Here is a 17,057-nt window from a genome sequence, read left to right as displayed (position 1 = left end):
CGCAGTATTCTGAGATGGCATGTTCTGCAGTGTAGCCCAGTGCACGCCACATCCCATCAGGCTCTTGTGTATACGATGGGCGCTGAAGCTTAGTTCAGCCCAATCCACCCCTAGACCTAGTTCCCGATCTTGTGCCTGCCAGGGGTACTGTGGTCTAGCCTGACATGACTTGTATCCAGTGCCAGCACTTGCCAGCAGGTGCTGTGGCCTGCCCCAGCTAGCCCAAATCCATTCTGGTTCTCACGTGAGTCAGCAGGTGTGGCAGCCTTATCCAGCTGAGCCTGCACCCAGCCTGGCCTGGCCACAGTCTCAACTCTCATTGGCAGATGTTACCGTCTAGCTCAGCCAGGTGCACACCACATCAATGTCCTGGCTCTTGTGCATGCTAGCAGGTGCTGTGGCCTGGACAAGCCCAGTCTGCACCAAGATCTGGCCCACACAAACTCCGATTGATAAGTGCTGCAGCCTTACCTGGCTTGGCTTGTTCCCAGGCCTGGCTATTGTGCTCCTCAGTGGGAGCTGTGGCCTAGTAAGGAAGTTTCCCAGGTCTTCCAACCAGGCCCAAGATCTCACATATGCTTGCAGGTACCATGGCCCTGTTTGGCATGGTCTACTCTCAGTTCTGGCCCTTGCATGTGCTGGCAGGTGCTGCAGCCGGCCTACCCCGGCCTCCTCCCAGCCCCAGCTCCTGCGAATGTCAGGTGGGTTCCTGTCAGATGAATTCTGTAGTCTAGTCTGGCTTGACCTGTCACTGTCCCTGTCTCTTTGCATGCCAATCAGCATGTGCAATAGAGGGGGACCCACAAGGCACTTACAGAATCTGCCCCTATATCTGGTTCTATCACATTCTGATGGGAACTGTGGCCCACCCTAACATGGCCTACCTCCTGCTCCAACACTCGTGGGTGGGTGCTGCAGCCTAATCCAGCCAGACATACTTCCAGTCCCAGCTTTGTGTGTTCCATTGGTCGTCTGGTGATGCTATTTATTCCAGCCTGGGTCACTCCTGTGGGCAGGGCCTTGGCCTGAGTCAGACATGCCTTCCGGTTTCCCTCCCTCGAAATGACTCAGTCTCAGCTCTCTCGTCCACCTGTGACTGCAATGGCCTGGTCCATGGAAGACCCCATAGATCATTACTCCCTTGTTAAACATGTCCCTAGTCACTCCCAGTCCAATTCGTTCCCAGACCCCTGTGCCCAGGCAATCTGTAGCTCCCCACACAGGGGGCTGGGGTGGAATATCCCAGCCAAGCATTCCACACATACCTTAAAAAAAAAAAAAGGCAACTATATCAGCACACAGGTATAGTTAACACAATTTTGGCATTAATCAGGTCCAGAATGCCTGCCAGCTATTGGATACTTTTCTCCAGGCAGTGTAACACTTGCTTAAGGACCAGGCAACCTAGGCAATTATCTATAACCGGGGTGCAATCCTTTTTAATTAGCACAATATTATAAAAGATGAAAATTGGGAATAATTGTGCAGTGATTTCAGTAACTCCACTGAAGCCACAAAATAAATTAGCACCTCAATTGGGATTAGGACCCACTTCTTAGACAAGGATCTGCCTTTTGCAATGTTGTATTCTAGGAGAGTTAGCTGCATGTGAGCCATCGCAGGTGTCCCACAAATGTTCTAAGAAGTGTTCTCTGGCAGTCTAACCTCAGATACACATCTCAGCATTCTAGGAGCCACATTTATGTTCCAATATCTAGCACAACATCTGGCACCTGGTGGATCCTCAACCTATATTTGCTTTATTGACACATAACTGCTTGTTATGCTTGGCCTATCTGACGATGATTAGGCTAGCTTCCCGTGCATATTTGCAAGCCATGTGTGACCTTTCCTTTGGATACCTTTGGGGTCTCCCTTTTGATTTTTAATTTTTTGACACAGAACATCTATGAGTGAAAAAGCAGCTTTGCACTCAAAGGGTCTTTTGAATAAGAAGATTTTTTGAATCCAGCTCATAATAAAATGAATATGAGAGAATGCATAAGGATACAAGAGTGTCCTGGGAAACATGGTGGAATTCTCTCCTGTTTCCAGATAGATTTAGGGCACTCAGTTGTCCAGTTTGAACTGTGATTTTGTTCTTTATGGCCTCAAAGCCTGAAAGAGGAGGCTGTTTTTCACAAATAATCCTTGTGATGAGTTTTGCTATTGTATCTCATTCCCATTCATACATGAGTTTGACATGTGAGGCAGAGCAACCAAGACTCCGGGAAATACAGAGCTGAAAGATGACCCATTTAGCTCAGTACCAACTGCCAAATGATGCCTTCATGGACGTGGACACTTCTGCAGACCCCAAGCTGAAGGGCCTGTCTGTATGGGAGCTCTTTCCTCAAATGCTTCCTCTCCCAAACAGAAGGTTCTTTGTGTTGAATCCAGTTGGTTGACAGGTATAACATGTTACTTGGAAAGAATGAGGCTATTTTCATGCTGTGATATTTTAAAGAAATTATCTTTATTTTTAATTGCTCACCTAGACATGCCAATAGATATAGAGGCCACATTTTGAGCAAAACGCACAAGTTTTTTTTTTTTTTTCCAAATTTCACATGGGTATACAAAACAACACAATTTTAAGAATTTGCTTAAAAGGAAGAAGCATGAGAAGTAGAGTGATATACAAGCTTATAACCAAATCCAAATCAGTGAGCAGATCTGGCCCTGCATGAAAAAAGATTATAAAACAAGCCTGTGTGTGGGAGGAAGCACTGTGTGACAATAGGCTGCAGGACACGCACTAAGACCCTGTGTGGGAAGCAGTAAGCAGGAGCGACAGAGCCAGTTTCTGCTTAGCCTAGCAAGGAGGTACGTGCCCAGCAGTGTTTTCATGAATAAGATTCCCGAATACTTACCACCTGTGATTCAATGGGAAAGCAAGTTTTGCCAATCAGGCCTGGCAGTGATATAAATCCTCACTTAATTTGATCTTCATTTTGGCTTACTAAAAATAGCCCTTTGATTTTTTCTTCTCGAATGATGAGACAGTTAAACTTGATAAGTCAACTATTGATGATCTGTGGACTAGAAGAATAAGATTGTAAAGAAAGCCCAACTGGTCATTGAGCTCCTCTAATTGAAATATTGTGACTGAGCCACTGGTAGGCAAGAAAAAAGTTCTCACATTCTTTTTCTGCCAACGAGTGAGGAACTCAAGAAATCTCTGGCTGGTGACCAAAGCAGACGGATGCGTCTGGTTTACACATCGCGTCTCATTTGACTTTAGATTTTTGTTACACTAACTTTACAGGTTTATCCATTAGCTAGTTGGCAGTTTTCCCTATGAGTTTTTCCCTAATATTTCACTGTAAAACAAACCCTCTTGCCTTGTAACTTGGAACCACTTAGAATCCCCCCACCCAATCTTATTTAGTTATGATAGCATTATAATTTAAAGTCCATTTCCTAAACTCAAGCTAGAGGCCTCACTAGCTGAAATACTGTCTTTCCTAACTCTGCTTTCTTATCCCCAACAATTGCTTTCCTTGAGTTGATCTCATATACATTAAAAACAGCCTCCGCATCATCACATGGAAGTAACAGAGGTTTGGAAGCAGGAATACATCCAGAATATTCTCTTCTGGGACCTCACTGAGCTGACAGCTTTAGAATTTTAAAATGATAAAGAAACATGTGTCAGTTCATAGCTGTTACAGAAAAAAAAAAGTGAGTGTTAAGTCTCTATACTTCCCTTTTTACTCATATCAGTAATTCCAACATATTACTCATCTATTTCATAAGATCTTCACACTTTCTTTAGCACCAGCCAACAAACTCACCTACCAACTTTTCCAAGTTTCCCTTAAACTTGAATTCTTTCAAGCCTCAGACTCTCCATGGGAGCCTATTACAGGCCAATCACCTCTCTAATATTCCACTTGCATCACAGGATAGAAAATACATATATACATATATATATGTATACCTATATATATATATGTAGATATAAAATCAGTTGCACTGAAGAAATGAGAGCTAGCAGCCATTCTATTAGCTTAAGAAATGGCTTAAGAATGGCAGAAATGAGCTTTCTCCCATGTTGTTTAATGTAAAATGGAAGGGGCAGGGACAATTCACAGCTGACATGGGTTATGTAAGAATGTCTAAACGCACAATTCAGTGCACAGAGTGGAAGTGACTAGAGAAGAAAGCTGTCACAGACTGATTTTCACGGCCAAATGTCTGCAGAGAAAGCAGCAACAAAATCCCAGGAGACTCTGCTAAGCAAGAGCCATAACTAACCACAAGTGACCTGCCAGGAAGGTGTGTCATAAAACTGAAATATTTTCTTGATTTAAATAATGTTAACTCCAGCAAAACAGTTGGGTAGTTGTCTACACTAATTAAGACAAATAAAAAAGAAAACTCCAGTTAGAGTTCACACCAAAGAAACATATGCCAACCGTAAACCAAAGGTACTTTGGTACTATAGCCATAACAGGCAAATTCATGGTGTGGGAACAGGGGATTCCCTGGTGGTTAGACCACAGCATCAGAGAAGGATTTTGAGACCTGCTATGTGTCTCCTGGGAGGCTGCCATCCTGCTATCTTCCATAACCAGCGACCCGCAAACACAACCTTATCAGCCTGTGGCTTCAGAGTGGACAAGCAACTTCAGGGCTGGCCACGTTGTCTCAGGAGGAGAGACGACGGGGCTGGGCACCCTGGAAGAGACCCTATGGTGTCAAGCAGAACGCACATCCGGCTACCACCATGGGTCTCCCAAAGACCTGACTTGCTCACTTTGCGATCAGAGCTGGACAGCACAAGGATGGACAAGGATGGGCAGGTCAGCAAGCTGGCTGTGAAGGCGGAAGTTAGGAAGCTTTCAGAAGATGAAAGAGGTTGAAAGTTAAGGCCTTTACCTGCAAACCATCGAATATTAATAAACTCTATATTTACAAATGCATTCTCTCGTAGGAAAACTAACAGGATTCTGTTCACAGTGCCATTGTTTATACAGGTAGCGATCCCACAATACTCACGTATTTTGGCATGGGAATCAGTAGCGTTCGGTATTTACAGAACATGTACATGTGTGCATATAAACATGTCACGGAATCCGTAAAAGACAAGATTGGCTGACCGTGCAAAGGAATGGACTGCACAGCACCTTCCCCTCGGATCGGCTAGGAAACGGAGGCTCCAGAAACGGAGAAGATGCCAAAAATCTCTGACCCCAGGTGGCACCAAGTCAGGAACAAAACAATGACCCCATGTTCAAGTTTGGGTACATTGAGGAATCTTAATCCAAAGTCTCAGCTCCATTGTTCTAGTGCACAAAATAGAAAACGTTAAAAAGATTTATTATTATTTTTACAATAATAATTATTATTAAAATAGAAAGTACTTTCTCCTTTGTGCTCTTTGCACTTACAACCAACACCCTTGGCGGGCCACTAATGCTGGTGTTTTTGTCATGCAGATCAGCAGTCAGATGGCAAATAGGTTACAATGCTCCGGAGCTGCGCGTCTGTCCCGGGGTGATCCAGCGTGACCCAGAGAGACAGGACGCAGGCCCTCTTCTTCACTCCTGGTCTTCTCCTCAGGGTGGAGGGACGACTTTGCACCTACAGTCAGCTCCCACGTTCCCGAATGGAGGCGCTCATTTCGGCAGCGAATGCTGAGGTGACAAATGGCTTTCTGTACACTTGGGAAAAGGAAGGGAGGCAGATGGGGAGCAGGAGGGTGGCGCTCAAAAGGGGCTTCCCCTCCCGCACCTTGCACACAAAAAAATCCAGACAGCGACTGAGCGGGCCGGCGCAGGAGCCGGGCTCTGGGTGATGCGTCCTCTCTCGGCGACTCCAAGCAGGCGCGGCCCTGCGCCTCTAGGGCGCCGCGTCCTCGGCCTCCGGCGGCTCCTCGGCCTCGGTCCCCGAGCCCGGGGGCTCCGCGCTGCCGCCGCCGGCCCTGCCCCTGTGCTGCTTGGAGAGCAGGCTCTTCCACTGGGCCTTGTTGTGGGTCAGGTGGCTCAGCATGGTCTCAGACAGGCAGCTGTTGCCGGTGAAGCGGGCCCACTCCCTGAAGAGCGGCTCCACGATGTAGGTCATGAAACCTGTAGGGGACAAGGCCACAGGTGTCACCACGAGGGCAAGGGGAAGCACGCGTTCCACCCGCTAGAGCAAGAAACACAGCATGTCACGCTCTCTCTGTGCTCCAGAGGGGAGCATGAGATAGATCCATCACGCTAGGCTTGACTTCAGTCCGCCCTGTTCTTAAGTTGCCCCACAAGGGGCTCGGAAGGACAGGAAACCCAATGAAATGACTTCCCACGTGTAAGGAGTTAGGAAAGCTCCTGGATTGCAGGTAACAGTAAATAGAGGCTGTGAGTGTTTGTCAGAGCGAGAAAGAAGGAGCAGCAGGAAGGGAGAAGAGTGGGGGCTTGGACTAAGGCAGGGGGTGCTAGGGAGGAGCAGGTGGACGACACTGGCTCAGACCAACTGGACTCATGCATTTACCCCATAGGACATTTTTCTCCTCCAAGATTATTAATGTTTAGTTTGGTCTTACTTTCAGGGATTTAAAATCACTACATTTAGATAAATAAAGTTCATTCACATTCAAGTACAACTTTTATACGCAAAAACCGCTGTAATAACTTTAGAAGATTGTGTGATATCAGGTTTCCTTGGCTACAAGTCTGTTGTCTTAATCATTTGATTTGTTGCTTTCTCACCCCGTTTCAACTGTTGATGTGTTTTCCACATCAAACATGATTTGTGAGGCAATAATTGCTTTCAGCCGAGGCTGGAATTATTGGTATCAACACAAATGCAGACATACATAGGATTTGTGTTTCGGTGAAATGAGGGGGGGAGGAGTGACACAAGCAGTGCTTTTCCAGCACAGTAAAGATTTCCAGCACTGAATGCTGTGTGGTTATTTACAAGCATGTGAATGCTAAGGCTTGATTGCATCATCTTTTTTATTGGACAAACCAGCAGACACTGAAGATGTTATAGAGTTGGGGGAAGGAAGCAGTGATGTACTGTATGGTCTTATTTTACATGAAGTATGATTTGAGTTTGTGAGATCGTTTCAGATCATCTGAATTCAAGGGCTGGTGCTGCGGCATAGTGGGTAAAGCTGCTACCCACAATGCCAGCATCCCACATGGGCATCTGTCTGAGCTCCCTGCTATGTGCCTGGGAAAAAGCAGTGGGAGACCGGGAGGGAGCTCCAGTTTCCTGCCTCCATCTGGCCCAGCCCCAGCTATTGCAGTCTTTGGAAGAGTGAAGCAGAAGATGGAAGACTTCTCTCTCCACTCTCTCAAACTTATTTTATTCATAAAAGTAAACACAGTTTATGTATTTCAGATTTTGGAGCATAGTGGTGGAAGACCTTTCGTCTGTCTCTCTGTCTCTTTGTAGCTCTGCCTTTCAAATAAATAAGATAAATCCTTAAAAAAAAGGAAAAATGTGAAGCTAATGAGTTTATGTGTGTGCATCTGGTTTAAAAAATAATTACATATATGTAACATATATTTTATATATATATAAATAATTTTATACATATATATACACACACATATGAACCCAGAGACATTAAAGAAATTGAGAGAGATAGAGAGAGAAAGAGAGAGAGAGAGAGCATGCACTTCCCTCTCCATTAGTTTAATCCTCAAATGACTGCAGCCTGCAGAGGTTCAGGCTGGGCTAGGACTGAAGCCGTGAGCCAGGAGCTTCAATCCAGGTCTCCCACATGGGTGGCAGGAACTCAGTTACTTGAGTTAGTGCCTGCTGCATGCCAGGGTCTGCGTTGGCAGGCAGCTGGAGTCAGGAGCCAGAGCCCGAGCTTCTGATATGGGATGTGGGCATCTCAGCTACCAGGCTCAGCACTCACACCTGCCTATGGCATATGGACACGGTTCTGTATGGAGTCAGCTGATACATACTTCCCATTTGGCTTGCTAGTTTTGAATTTTCTCCACCTTCTTCACAATCTGTGTTTACTCTCCACTCTACTTTCACTAGCTAGGAGATTAGATATTAGATAGTTAATAAGATAGCTTTCAAGTGAAATTATAAAATATAAAGTTTAAATTGTGAATATTTATTAAGTTTACCCAAGTCTAAAAAATTATAAACCCAACATTTTGAAATTTCACACTTTAAAAATCAACTCATTTTCTTCCTGAAATTATCCTGGAATTATACATCTGTATTTATATTCCTCAGATATAAAGACATATTATGCTAACTAGGATAGCAATTTTAAAGTCTGGACAGACACCACAAAGCAGCTTTTAAAATACAGGAAGACAGGACCAGCGTGATGGCTCAGTTGCAAAATCCTCGCCTTGCAAGCGCCAGATTCCATATGGGTGCCGTTTTTGCTGCTCCATTGCTCTTCTAGCTGCTCCATAGCTCATCTAGCTCTTGTGACCTGGGAAAGCAGTGGAGGATGATCGAAAGTCTTGGGACCCTGCACCTGCCTGGGAAAGCTAGAAGAAGCTCCTGGCTCCTGGCTTCAGATCAGCTCAGCTCTGGCTGTGGCAGCCACTTTGGGGGGTGAACCAGCAAATGGAAAAATCTGTCTTACCTATGTAAACTCTGACTTTCTGATAAAAATAAATAAATCTTAAGAAAAAATAGGAAAAGGAAGGCTTCTGTTAGTTTTGGGCACCTATCCATAATGGTGGTCCTAATCTCTGGCTTCCCAACAGTATTATCCTGGAGGTGTGGGAGTAGGGGAAGGGATGAATGGTGGCCCTGAGATAAGACCTGAATTGAAGCAAAATCCCTTTCATTTCATTTTTCATCTTGTTTCACCCATTAGAGATTCACTTGATTTGATACTCCTTTTTAAGATTCAGAATTTAGTGTAGAGAAGGGAGTAGGGAAGGGGATAATAAGCCCTAGGTCCACTTGGGCTAAGGTGAAGTGCTTACTAACATTGATCTAAGCCCAACTGAGGCTGGCATTCAGGAGATTCTGGGGTGGGGACATGAGAAAGAGAGGGCAGTCAAGGCAGAGGAAATAGTTGCACTACCTGAAATAATTGTCTTAGAGCAGGGAGCAGAGAATAGAACTTGCAGCTTCTAGGAGCTGAATTAGTTTTTCCAGTTTAGCTTCATCTACTTCTCCCACATGTCTGCACCCTGAGCCTGTAAGCGCTGGCAGAGGTGGCATACCACAGACTGACGCACAGCCTCATCACCTATTTCTATCTTGCTGGTAAGAGGACATGACATCCATGGTATTTCCCTATTCATTCTACCCTCATCCCATTTGTATCTATGGTAACCACATTTTCCTGAGCTGAAAAGCAGGACATTGATTTGACAAAGTATATGTGTCCTCGTGACAACAGCAGCACAGGATCTCTGATAGGCACTCATGCGTGGGATGCATGTTGTGTGCTTCAGTGTTGTGAATGCTGTTGTTGGGGGGCTTCTGCACGTCACTGGCAGCTGCCTGGCAGGTTTTTTTTTTCCCCTAGCCAGAGCCCAATGCAGTGAACCTTCAGGTGAGGCCTTGGGTTGGCATCTCACTTGGAATCACATCTGCACGGCCTCCGGGGCTGAAGTGGCTCATGGCAGAGAACTGATCCCCAAGGGCTGAGGCTGCGTTTCTGCTGCTGCCTCCTCTCCCTGAAACGCCCAGCAGTACTGAGTGCTGGGTTCCACTGTCTAATATGTCTCTCCTCTAGCCTTGAAAAATATTTTCTTTATTTAGTTTCATTTTCTTTTTTTGACAGGGAAGAAAAGAAAGAAAGAGAGAGGGAGAGAGATCTTTCATCCCATCTGCTGATTCACTGCCCCCAATGCCTGCAACAACTGGGTATGGATTTAGGCCAAAGTCAGGAGTCAGGAGTCATGGGTCTTCCATGTGGGTGGCAGGGACCCACGTACTTGAGCCATCACCTTGCTCTCCCATGGTGCTCATCAGCAAGGAAGTTGGAAGTGGAGGAGCCAGGATTGCAACCTGGTAGACACTGTGATGTTATCTGAGTGTCCCACTGAGCATCTTCATCGCTGTACCTACTGTGAGCACCTGTCCTTTATGTCGAACAGCCAGTTTAATTGTGGAAAATATAACAATATTAAGGATAATCCAGAAAAAATAGATCACCATGAATTTCATAATCCCACATATCTACTTTATCATTTAGGTATTTCATTCAATCCATGTTGCTAGGTGTACTTTGTCTCTATTTCCTCAAGATGACTTTATTGTTGCAGAACATGAGTTCATTTAGATTGTCAGGGATGGCCAGCAAGGCATCACTCATTTTTGGCTTCCCCTTTTCTTTCCTGAAGTCCAGGTAGATGCCCCAGAGCTTTGCAGAGGCCTGCAGCACTGGCCCTGTCTGAAATCTACGGAGCAGCTGTAAAACATGAACTGCTCCATGTCAGGGCCAAAATTAGGGGAAAGAAGCAAAGTTCTGAGTTTGTGTTGGTAGAAGGCCACTGCCAGGAAAAGAAAGGCTGGTTTTTCAAGGTACATGGGTGGTATTGGGTTGTTCTAAGATGTGACAAATTCTTACAGTAGCACAGTTCTCTCTTGCTTTAAAGTGATATTTTATAGTTTGAGATGAGCTCAGTGGCCTGTTGCATCACTCAATTTGATCAAGTAGTAATTATATTCAGATATGATTCAGATGTCTTGACATTGCATTTCATCAGTGTATGACAAGACACTTGTGAGAAGAGTGTTTTTCAGAGAATGAAGCTGATAAGAAGTTTTAAAGCAAGAAGTTGAGACATGTGGGGCCTCAGACCATAAGGGGGATAACAAGTCCTGTAGTTTACTTGTGGGGTTCTGGGCCCATGGAAGAGAGTGCTAGGAGTGAGGGATGGCAGGCCAAAGTGGAAGAGAAGAAAAGGCCGATTCTATCTGACTTCTCTCCCAAAGAGAGTGTGCATAATCGATTTCTATTTTTTTCAACTACTTCATTTGATTTGGATTCTGAATGGCAATGTTGACACAGAATAATTGATGGCCTGTAACTCGGCTCTTATGTGATATTTCATACTTTTTCAATTGAGAATTGCCTAGTGTATGAGTCATGCGTGAAGTGTTTGTTGGGGGCACTGACACAGCCGAAGGGGGCACTGACACGAATCCCAGTCTGATCTCTCCAAACTGCTGCTGCGGATTTCTCACTGTCTGCAGAGGTGCCCCACGATTCATTTCAAACTGACACTGATTCCACTCACCAATTTGTATGCTAGGAATGGAGTCTTTCTGTTGGTTACAAAGAGGACTGATTTCCAGTTCAAATTTCTGTTCCAGGTCACCTGGGAAGAAAGAAGAAACGCATTGGGAATCCAGCATTCATCAGATGAGTGCCAGTAGTTTTAATGACCCAGCTGCAAGAAGTTTTTCTGGGAATTACTGGGCTCTGCCTTGTTAGGAGCGCTTCAGCACTGACTCGCCGTGCCTTGCTCCGGTAGCTTCCGCGAACATTTAAAATAGCAGGATGTTAATGACCTGCTAGAATAGGCCCATTGTAAAGAGGTGTGCTCTGGGACTAGAACAAACTTTTGAACACGATTTATAAAAGCAAGAAAACAACGAACGGGCAACTCCCTGACATGAAATGGGAGTTCTGGTGAAGTTATAGGTTAAGAAAACAGGTTTTCTCCCTCATTCTCCTCCTTCCCTCCTTTCACACTGTCTGATCCCGGTCTGGTTTCATCTGAGGATACCCAGGATGAATAAGTAGCTAGGCCATGGGGTAGGAAGACCAGAAAGATCTCATTTGGGCAACAATTCGGTCTATAGTACAAGGTTAGGCAGGAGTAGGGCTTCAGCAGCCTTTGGACTAAATTCTTAGAATTTTACTGAATGTGATTGAAGCCTCTAAAAATGTAATTTTGGATTATATCTCTTTTTAATGCTTTTGTCCTGTGGAAGACCCAAAGAAAAAATCGAAATTTTTGTGTTGGAAAAAACGATCTGGTTATTCTGTTGAGGAAGTTGGTCCTCAGGTATGCTGGCTAGGTTTACATCTGTGAATTCACTTCTCTAAACAACAGGAGAGAAAACCACAGCATTTATAGAGTGCTCACTGCATGCCAGGTGCTATTGTCAGTATTTTACCTATGTTAATCAATTTATTCCTCCTGGTGACATCATCAGAATCTCTATTCTGAAGACACTGAGATGCAGGGATGAGTAAAGCGCCTTGACCCAAGGTCACACTGCCGGGAGAGGGCAGCCTGGATTCCAATCCAAGGAGTCCGAGGTCGGCCTGTCTGTGCTTCACTGCTGAGGTGGGCCACATTCTTTCTGTCAGTTTCTCTGAGGCTGCATCTGAGCCTCCTGTGGTCCCTCCCCTGTGCCTGGCAAGACTCAAGATGACAATGAGGGGCTGACTTCTCCTGGGGGAGTTTAGGAAAACCTGGGCACTTGGGCTCTTCAGCTCCATGTGAGTGCCGCCTCTGAGCCCTTTCCCAGGAAAAGGGATTGACCTAAAGCCGTGTGCACTACTCTCCTTACTTCTGTTCATAGAGATTTAGCAGCCAGTCTTGAGGAGCCCTTCAGGCTCCCCCTCGAGAGATCCATTCTGGTTTCTTCCTGGTAAGCTTGGAGTTTCATACTTCCTCTCCTTTTACTCTGCCTAACCCTCGTCTGGTTTCTCATGAAATATATTTTTAGAAAAAATAATTTTCACTTTATTTGAAAGCTGGAGAGAGAGGCAGAGACAAAGATATTCAATCTGCTGGTTCATTCTCCAAATGCCTGCAACAGCTGGGGCTGGGCACGGCTAAATTTAGGAGATGAGAGCTTCGTCCTGGCCTCCCCTGTGCATGGCAGTGGCCCATATACTTGAGACATTAGCTGCTGCTTTCAGGGTATTAGCACAGAGCTGGAATTGGAAGCAGAACCAGAACTGAACCCGGGTGCTCTGACACAGGGTGTGAGAAACCCAAGTGGTGACTTCATTACTGTGCCAAATACCTATTCTACTAGCTCATTCTTAATTTTGCTTCTTAGCTAGTTATCTCTTTCTACTTCTTCTTTTGAAGAGGTAGAGTGAGAGAGGAGAGAGAGAGAGGGACTGATTCCATCTCCTGGCGGTTGGGGCTGGATTACATCAAAGTCAAGAGCTCAGAATTCAGTCCAGATCTCTCATGGGAGGTAGGCATGTATTTGGAAGGTGGGTATCAGTTCCAGACTCTCTGCTAGGACTCATGTGTTTTCATCAGTGTCTTAGCACCAGTCCCATTGCTTTCCGCATTCTTAGCTAGGTTTGTTTCTCCAGTATTTCTTCCATTTCAACCATACATATTGTTCTAAATGTGCTGCGAAGATTCCTATTGTCATGCTTTCTACTCTAGCCTAGTATACAGGGATCCCTCCAATCCTCTCATTCCCATTTCCTGCGAGGTCAAGCTGCTCTATAAGGCAGGGGGGTCTTTCTTGGAGCCTTTGTCCCTTTCCACTCTCCATTAAGTAGCTTGGGATGGTCCCATTGGTCTTATTGCAATGGTAAGAATGTTCTTTGTATCACCCACTTTCATAGCCCTTTTGAAATATAATGAGCGGGCCCGGCGCAGTGGCGCAAGTGGTTAAGGTCCTCGCCTTGAACGCCCGGGATCCCATATGGGCGCCGGTTCTAATCCCGGCAGCCCCGCTTCCCTTCCAGTTCCCTGCCTGTGGCCCGGGAAAGCAGTCGAGGACGGCCCAAAAAAGCTTTGGGAACCTGCACCCGCGTGGGAGACCCGGAAGAGGCTCCTGGCTTCGGATCGGCATAGCATCGGCCGTTGTGCTCACTTGGGGAGTGAATCATCGGACGGAAGATCTTTCCTCTCTGTCTCTCCTCTCTGTATATCCGCCTTTCCAATAAACAAAATAATAAAAATAAATCTTAAAAAAAGAAATATAATGAGCATAACTGAGAAACTAGGCTTTCAATTTGGTTAAATTTTAATGTACAGAAATTTAACTAGCCATTTTTTAAAATGTTGTGCTTGCCATGTTGGAAAGCGTGGAACAGGGCATGTCCTTGGTTGCTTGCCCAAACCCAAGCTTCTTCAGCATTGCATCTTCTCCTTTGACCTTTCCCACCAGAGGCCTTCCAATTAGACCATTCCTTCATTTACTACTCCACTCAGATGTTTTGATGCCATAGATAACCAATGTAGTGAAATCAAAGAGGAAAACCACAGAGTTTCTCTTCTTTAGAAACGTTACCAGTTAGTAGAAGTTGGAGTAGAAGTTCACTGTTCTTTGTATCCTTTCTAATACATCCCTGGCAGGACTTTTTATACAGAAAAATCACAGTTTTGCAGAAGACTAGACAAAGCTGGACATAAATGTTTAATAAAAACTCTGGCAACGTGGGTTTATTGAGAAGACATCAATCTGTAGTCATAATAGATCAGAAATTCTACTTTCTTAAAGTATTGAGGGGGTGGGAGGAAGATGCGTGGTGCAGGAACCCTAATCTCTGTTCTGAGAATCTAACAGTTTCCTTAACTTATGAGCTCTCACTTTCTTTTTGCCCCTATGACCTTAACCTTTGCTCAACATCATGAATCATATTAAAGATACTTTCTCTGGGACCATTCGTGGAAGTCTGCCTGTCACGAGAAGGCCGGAATAAGCTGGGAGTTGAGTCCAAATTCTAAGCTGGAAGCCAGAATAAGACGAATCAAAATGATCCAAGTCCTCTTCAAAGACTTGAAAAATAATGATTCAGTAGGGTGAGCAGGAAGTTTGGATGGGATTGGAGAGTCTGGTCTTCCTCTCTTGAAATAGGCAGAAGTTGTGCGTCACCATCAGCCTAAAAAGAAAAAAGATCTGCTCTTCCTTTTCTATTCTCCTTCCTCTGCCAGGAGAGATGCCCTAGCAAAGGGCAGGGGAACTCCCGTTCAGCAACCTGAGGTATAAATGTTCCAGGTTTATTTTCCTTCCAATGTTGCACACTTGTATCTTAGAATGAAAGTGGCTTTTGTGAAGAGATGTTATAGATTACCTTTCTTGGTTGATGTCATTTATTCTACTTATTGAATAATGTTGATACATTAATTCAATGGACCTTACTGTATGTCCAAGTGACATGATTCCTGTCCCCAGAGGAACAGATGAAAAGATTCAACTGAAACTGATGCCAGTGATAGCATGCAACTGTATCAAAGTCAAACAAAATGAATCTTTGTCTCTGCTCCATTGTTTGATTCACAAGGGTGCAGACTTAAACCTCTCTCTGTGTGTGCTATTTCAATATGTTATACAATCACATAGTACAGAAAATACTTATTGTATGCCAGTTAAGACCTCCTTGCTCCAATTTTATTGTATTTCCTTTGAAATTTCATTACAATTTTATTGTATTTCCATGAATTTTTTTTCTTTATCATGAACAACTAGAATTGCGCTTTTATTTTCTAACCACTTGTACTCAATTCGATTGAAATTACACAGGGTGGCAGGCAATACAGGAACACATTCATTCTGAGAGAAAGAAACGGTGAGCAGAGAACATTCCGGTGCCACATGAACTCAATCAATTCTTCTTTGTCTTCTGTCTTTGGGGCCATCACGATGTCACTGACACATCTTTAATGGGAGCTTCTCCAGGAGACTCTCTCTTGTTGTTTGACCGCCCCACAGAACTGGTATGTGGGACACTTGAGGCTTTATTTGTTCTCAGCCTCTCAAACCTGATCCTGTCGCTAGCATGAGGGCACTGCGGATTCCTGAATAAACACGCTGAACATTGAAACCAAGCCCGAAGAAACAAGGCTGTGTTTAAAGGCCGATATCCCACCCAACGTCAAAATCCTGCTTGCCTTATTCACGGCCTTATTTCTGAATGAGGTTAATCTTTTAAAAATTATACCCTAATGTACGGCCATCTGTCTTTTCAAGGCAAAATTCTTTTACCTCGCTGTGGAAACTGCATTTGAAAGAATGAACTCAAGTTTTGGGCAGCTGTGTTCTATTTCATTATTAACTCTGTTTAAGGAAGCAAGGAAAGACATATAAAGGGATCTAAGTCTTTCCGTCAGAGTGGAAAATGTTGACCCCAAATGGCATTTAGCCTGTAGGCTGAGCTCAGCTCATTAAAATGAAGATCAGCAGAATGCAAGCTACCCCTCCCATTCTTATATTCACAGAGGAAAGCCATTTATGGGTACAAGCACTGATTTGCAGCCATTTTATTGTGCCTCATTACTACCTGGGTCTGTAGTTAAGTAAATGATGTTTATTTGAAATATTTTTCCGAAAAAGGGATTCAATGGTTTGTAGAAGCTAAGGAAAATGGTTAGGATAATAAGAGCTGATGAAAGAACAAATGTCATGATAGATTAACCACTTCCTGTTTTATTAGGATTAGTGCAGAAAAGGCAAAAGGTAATGCAATCTCAGCTGTGGATCACTACTAACCTTGCCTGTAGAATTCTTCACAAACCCTTTCACTCCATTGCTTGCTCATCTCCCAGATTCTACAAGGGTTGCAAATGTCAGCACACTTCAAGGCGATCTGAGAAATGACAGGGTAGGGAGAGATGGTCAGAGAATGACCCTTCAGTTGCTAATGGATCCAAAACCAAAAAGGGGTCTGTCCACCAGTCTGCTTCATGGTACCAGGTCTATATTTGTAAAGGGCCACTCTGACATGCCTCTTTGGGAAAGAGCACTTACTCACCACTACACAAAACCTTCATTCAGAGCTCCTGCCACAGAGCACTGAGAAGGTGAGAGGAGCCATTGGCCCAGAGCAAGGAGCTTCCTGGAGGAGGCTTGGGGCACAGTGGCCAAGGAAAGCTTTGGCTGCTCCTTGTAGTGCCTCCCAGGCAGGGAGGCTGCAGGATACCCAGGCAGGCTCTTGTGAGGCTGCCTGGATTTCACTCTCAGTCACCACATGGACCAGTGCACACATCCTTGAAATGACATGTGCTTGCACTTTTGTGTCTGTATAGCATGTGTAAGTCCACTCAGATTGATGACCCAGGAACTAAGTCATAGTGACCCTCAGACTGTTCTTTTCATCCCCTGGGCTGGCCTGGTGTTGGTGTGGTTCTGCGTTGCCAGCTTTCGTCAGTGACGACAGTCCTTGCATTCTCAGCGAGGCAGATTCT

The 17,057-nt window shown here is 44.8% G+C and overlaps 1 protein-coding gene across 1 annotated transcript in view; it reads right to left on the bottom strand.

The window, feature by feature from the left end:
- Window positions 1-5,843: 5,843 nt before the first annotated feature.
- Window positions 5,844-17,057, bottom strand: part of PDE7B (phosphodiesterase 7B) — a 333,205-nt gene continuing 321,991 nt past the window's right edge. Inside the window, exons 11-13 of the mRNA XM_040965356.1 lie at window positions 16,363-16,459; window positions 11,181-11,261; window positions 5,844-6,074 (exon numbers count right to left, since the gene is read on the bottom strand). Coding sequence (XP_040821290.1) covers window positions 5,848-6,074; window positions 11,181-11,261; window positions 16,363-16,459 — 405 coding nt within the window. The 3' untranslated portion in view covers window positions 5,844-5,847. The remainder of the gene's footprint in view (window positions 6,075-11,180; window positions 11,262-16,362; window positions 16,460-17,057) is intronic.

This window comes from Ochotona curzoniae, unplaced genomic scaffold (assembly GCF_017591425.1).
Source record: "Ochotona curzoniae isolate NIBS_2020 unplaced genomic scaffold, NIBS_Ocur_1.0 scaffold_3890, whole genome shotgun sequence".
Lineage (NCBI taxonomy): Eukaryota > Metazoa > Chordata > Mammalia > Lagomorpha > Ochotonidae > Ochotona > Ochotona curzoniae.
The sequence above is the reverse complement of the archived record's forward strand: the minus strand, read 5'-3'. Positions and strand labels throughout refer to the sequence as shown.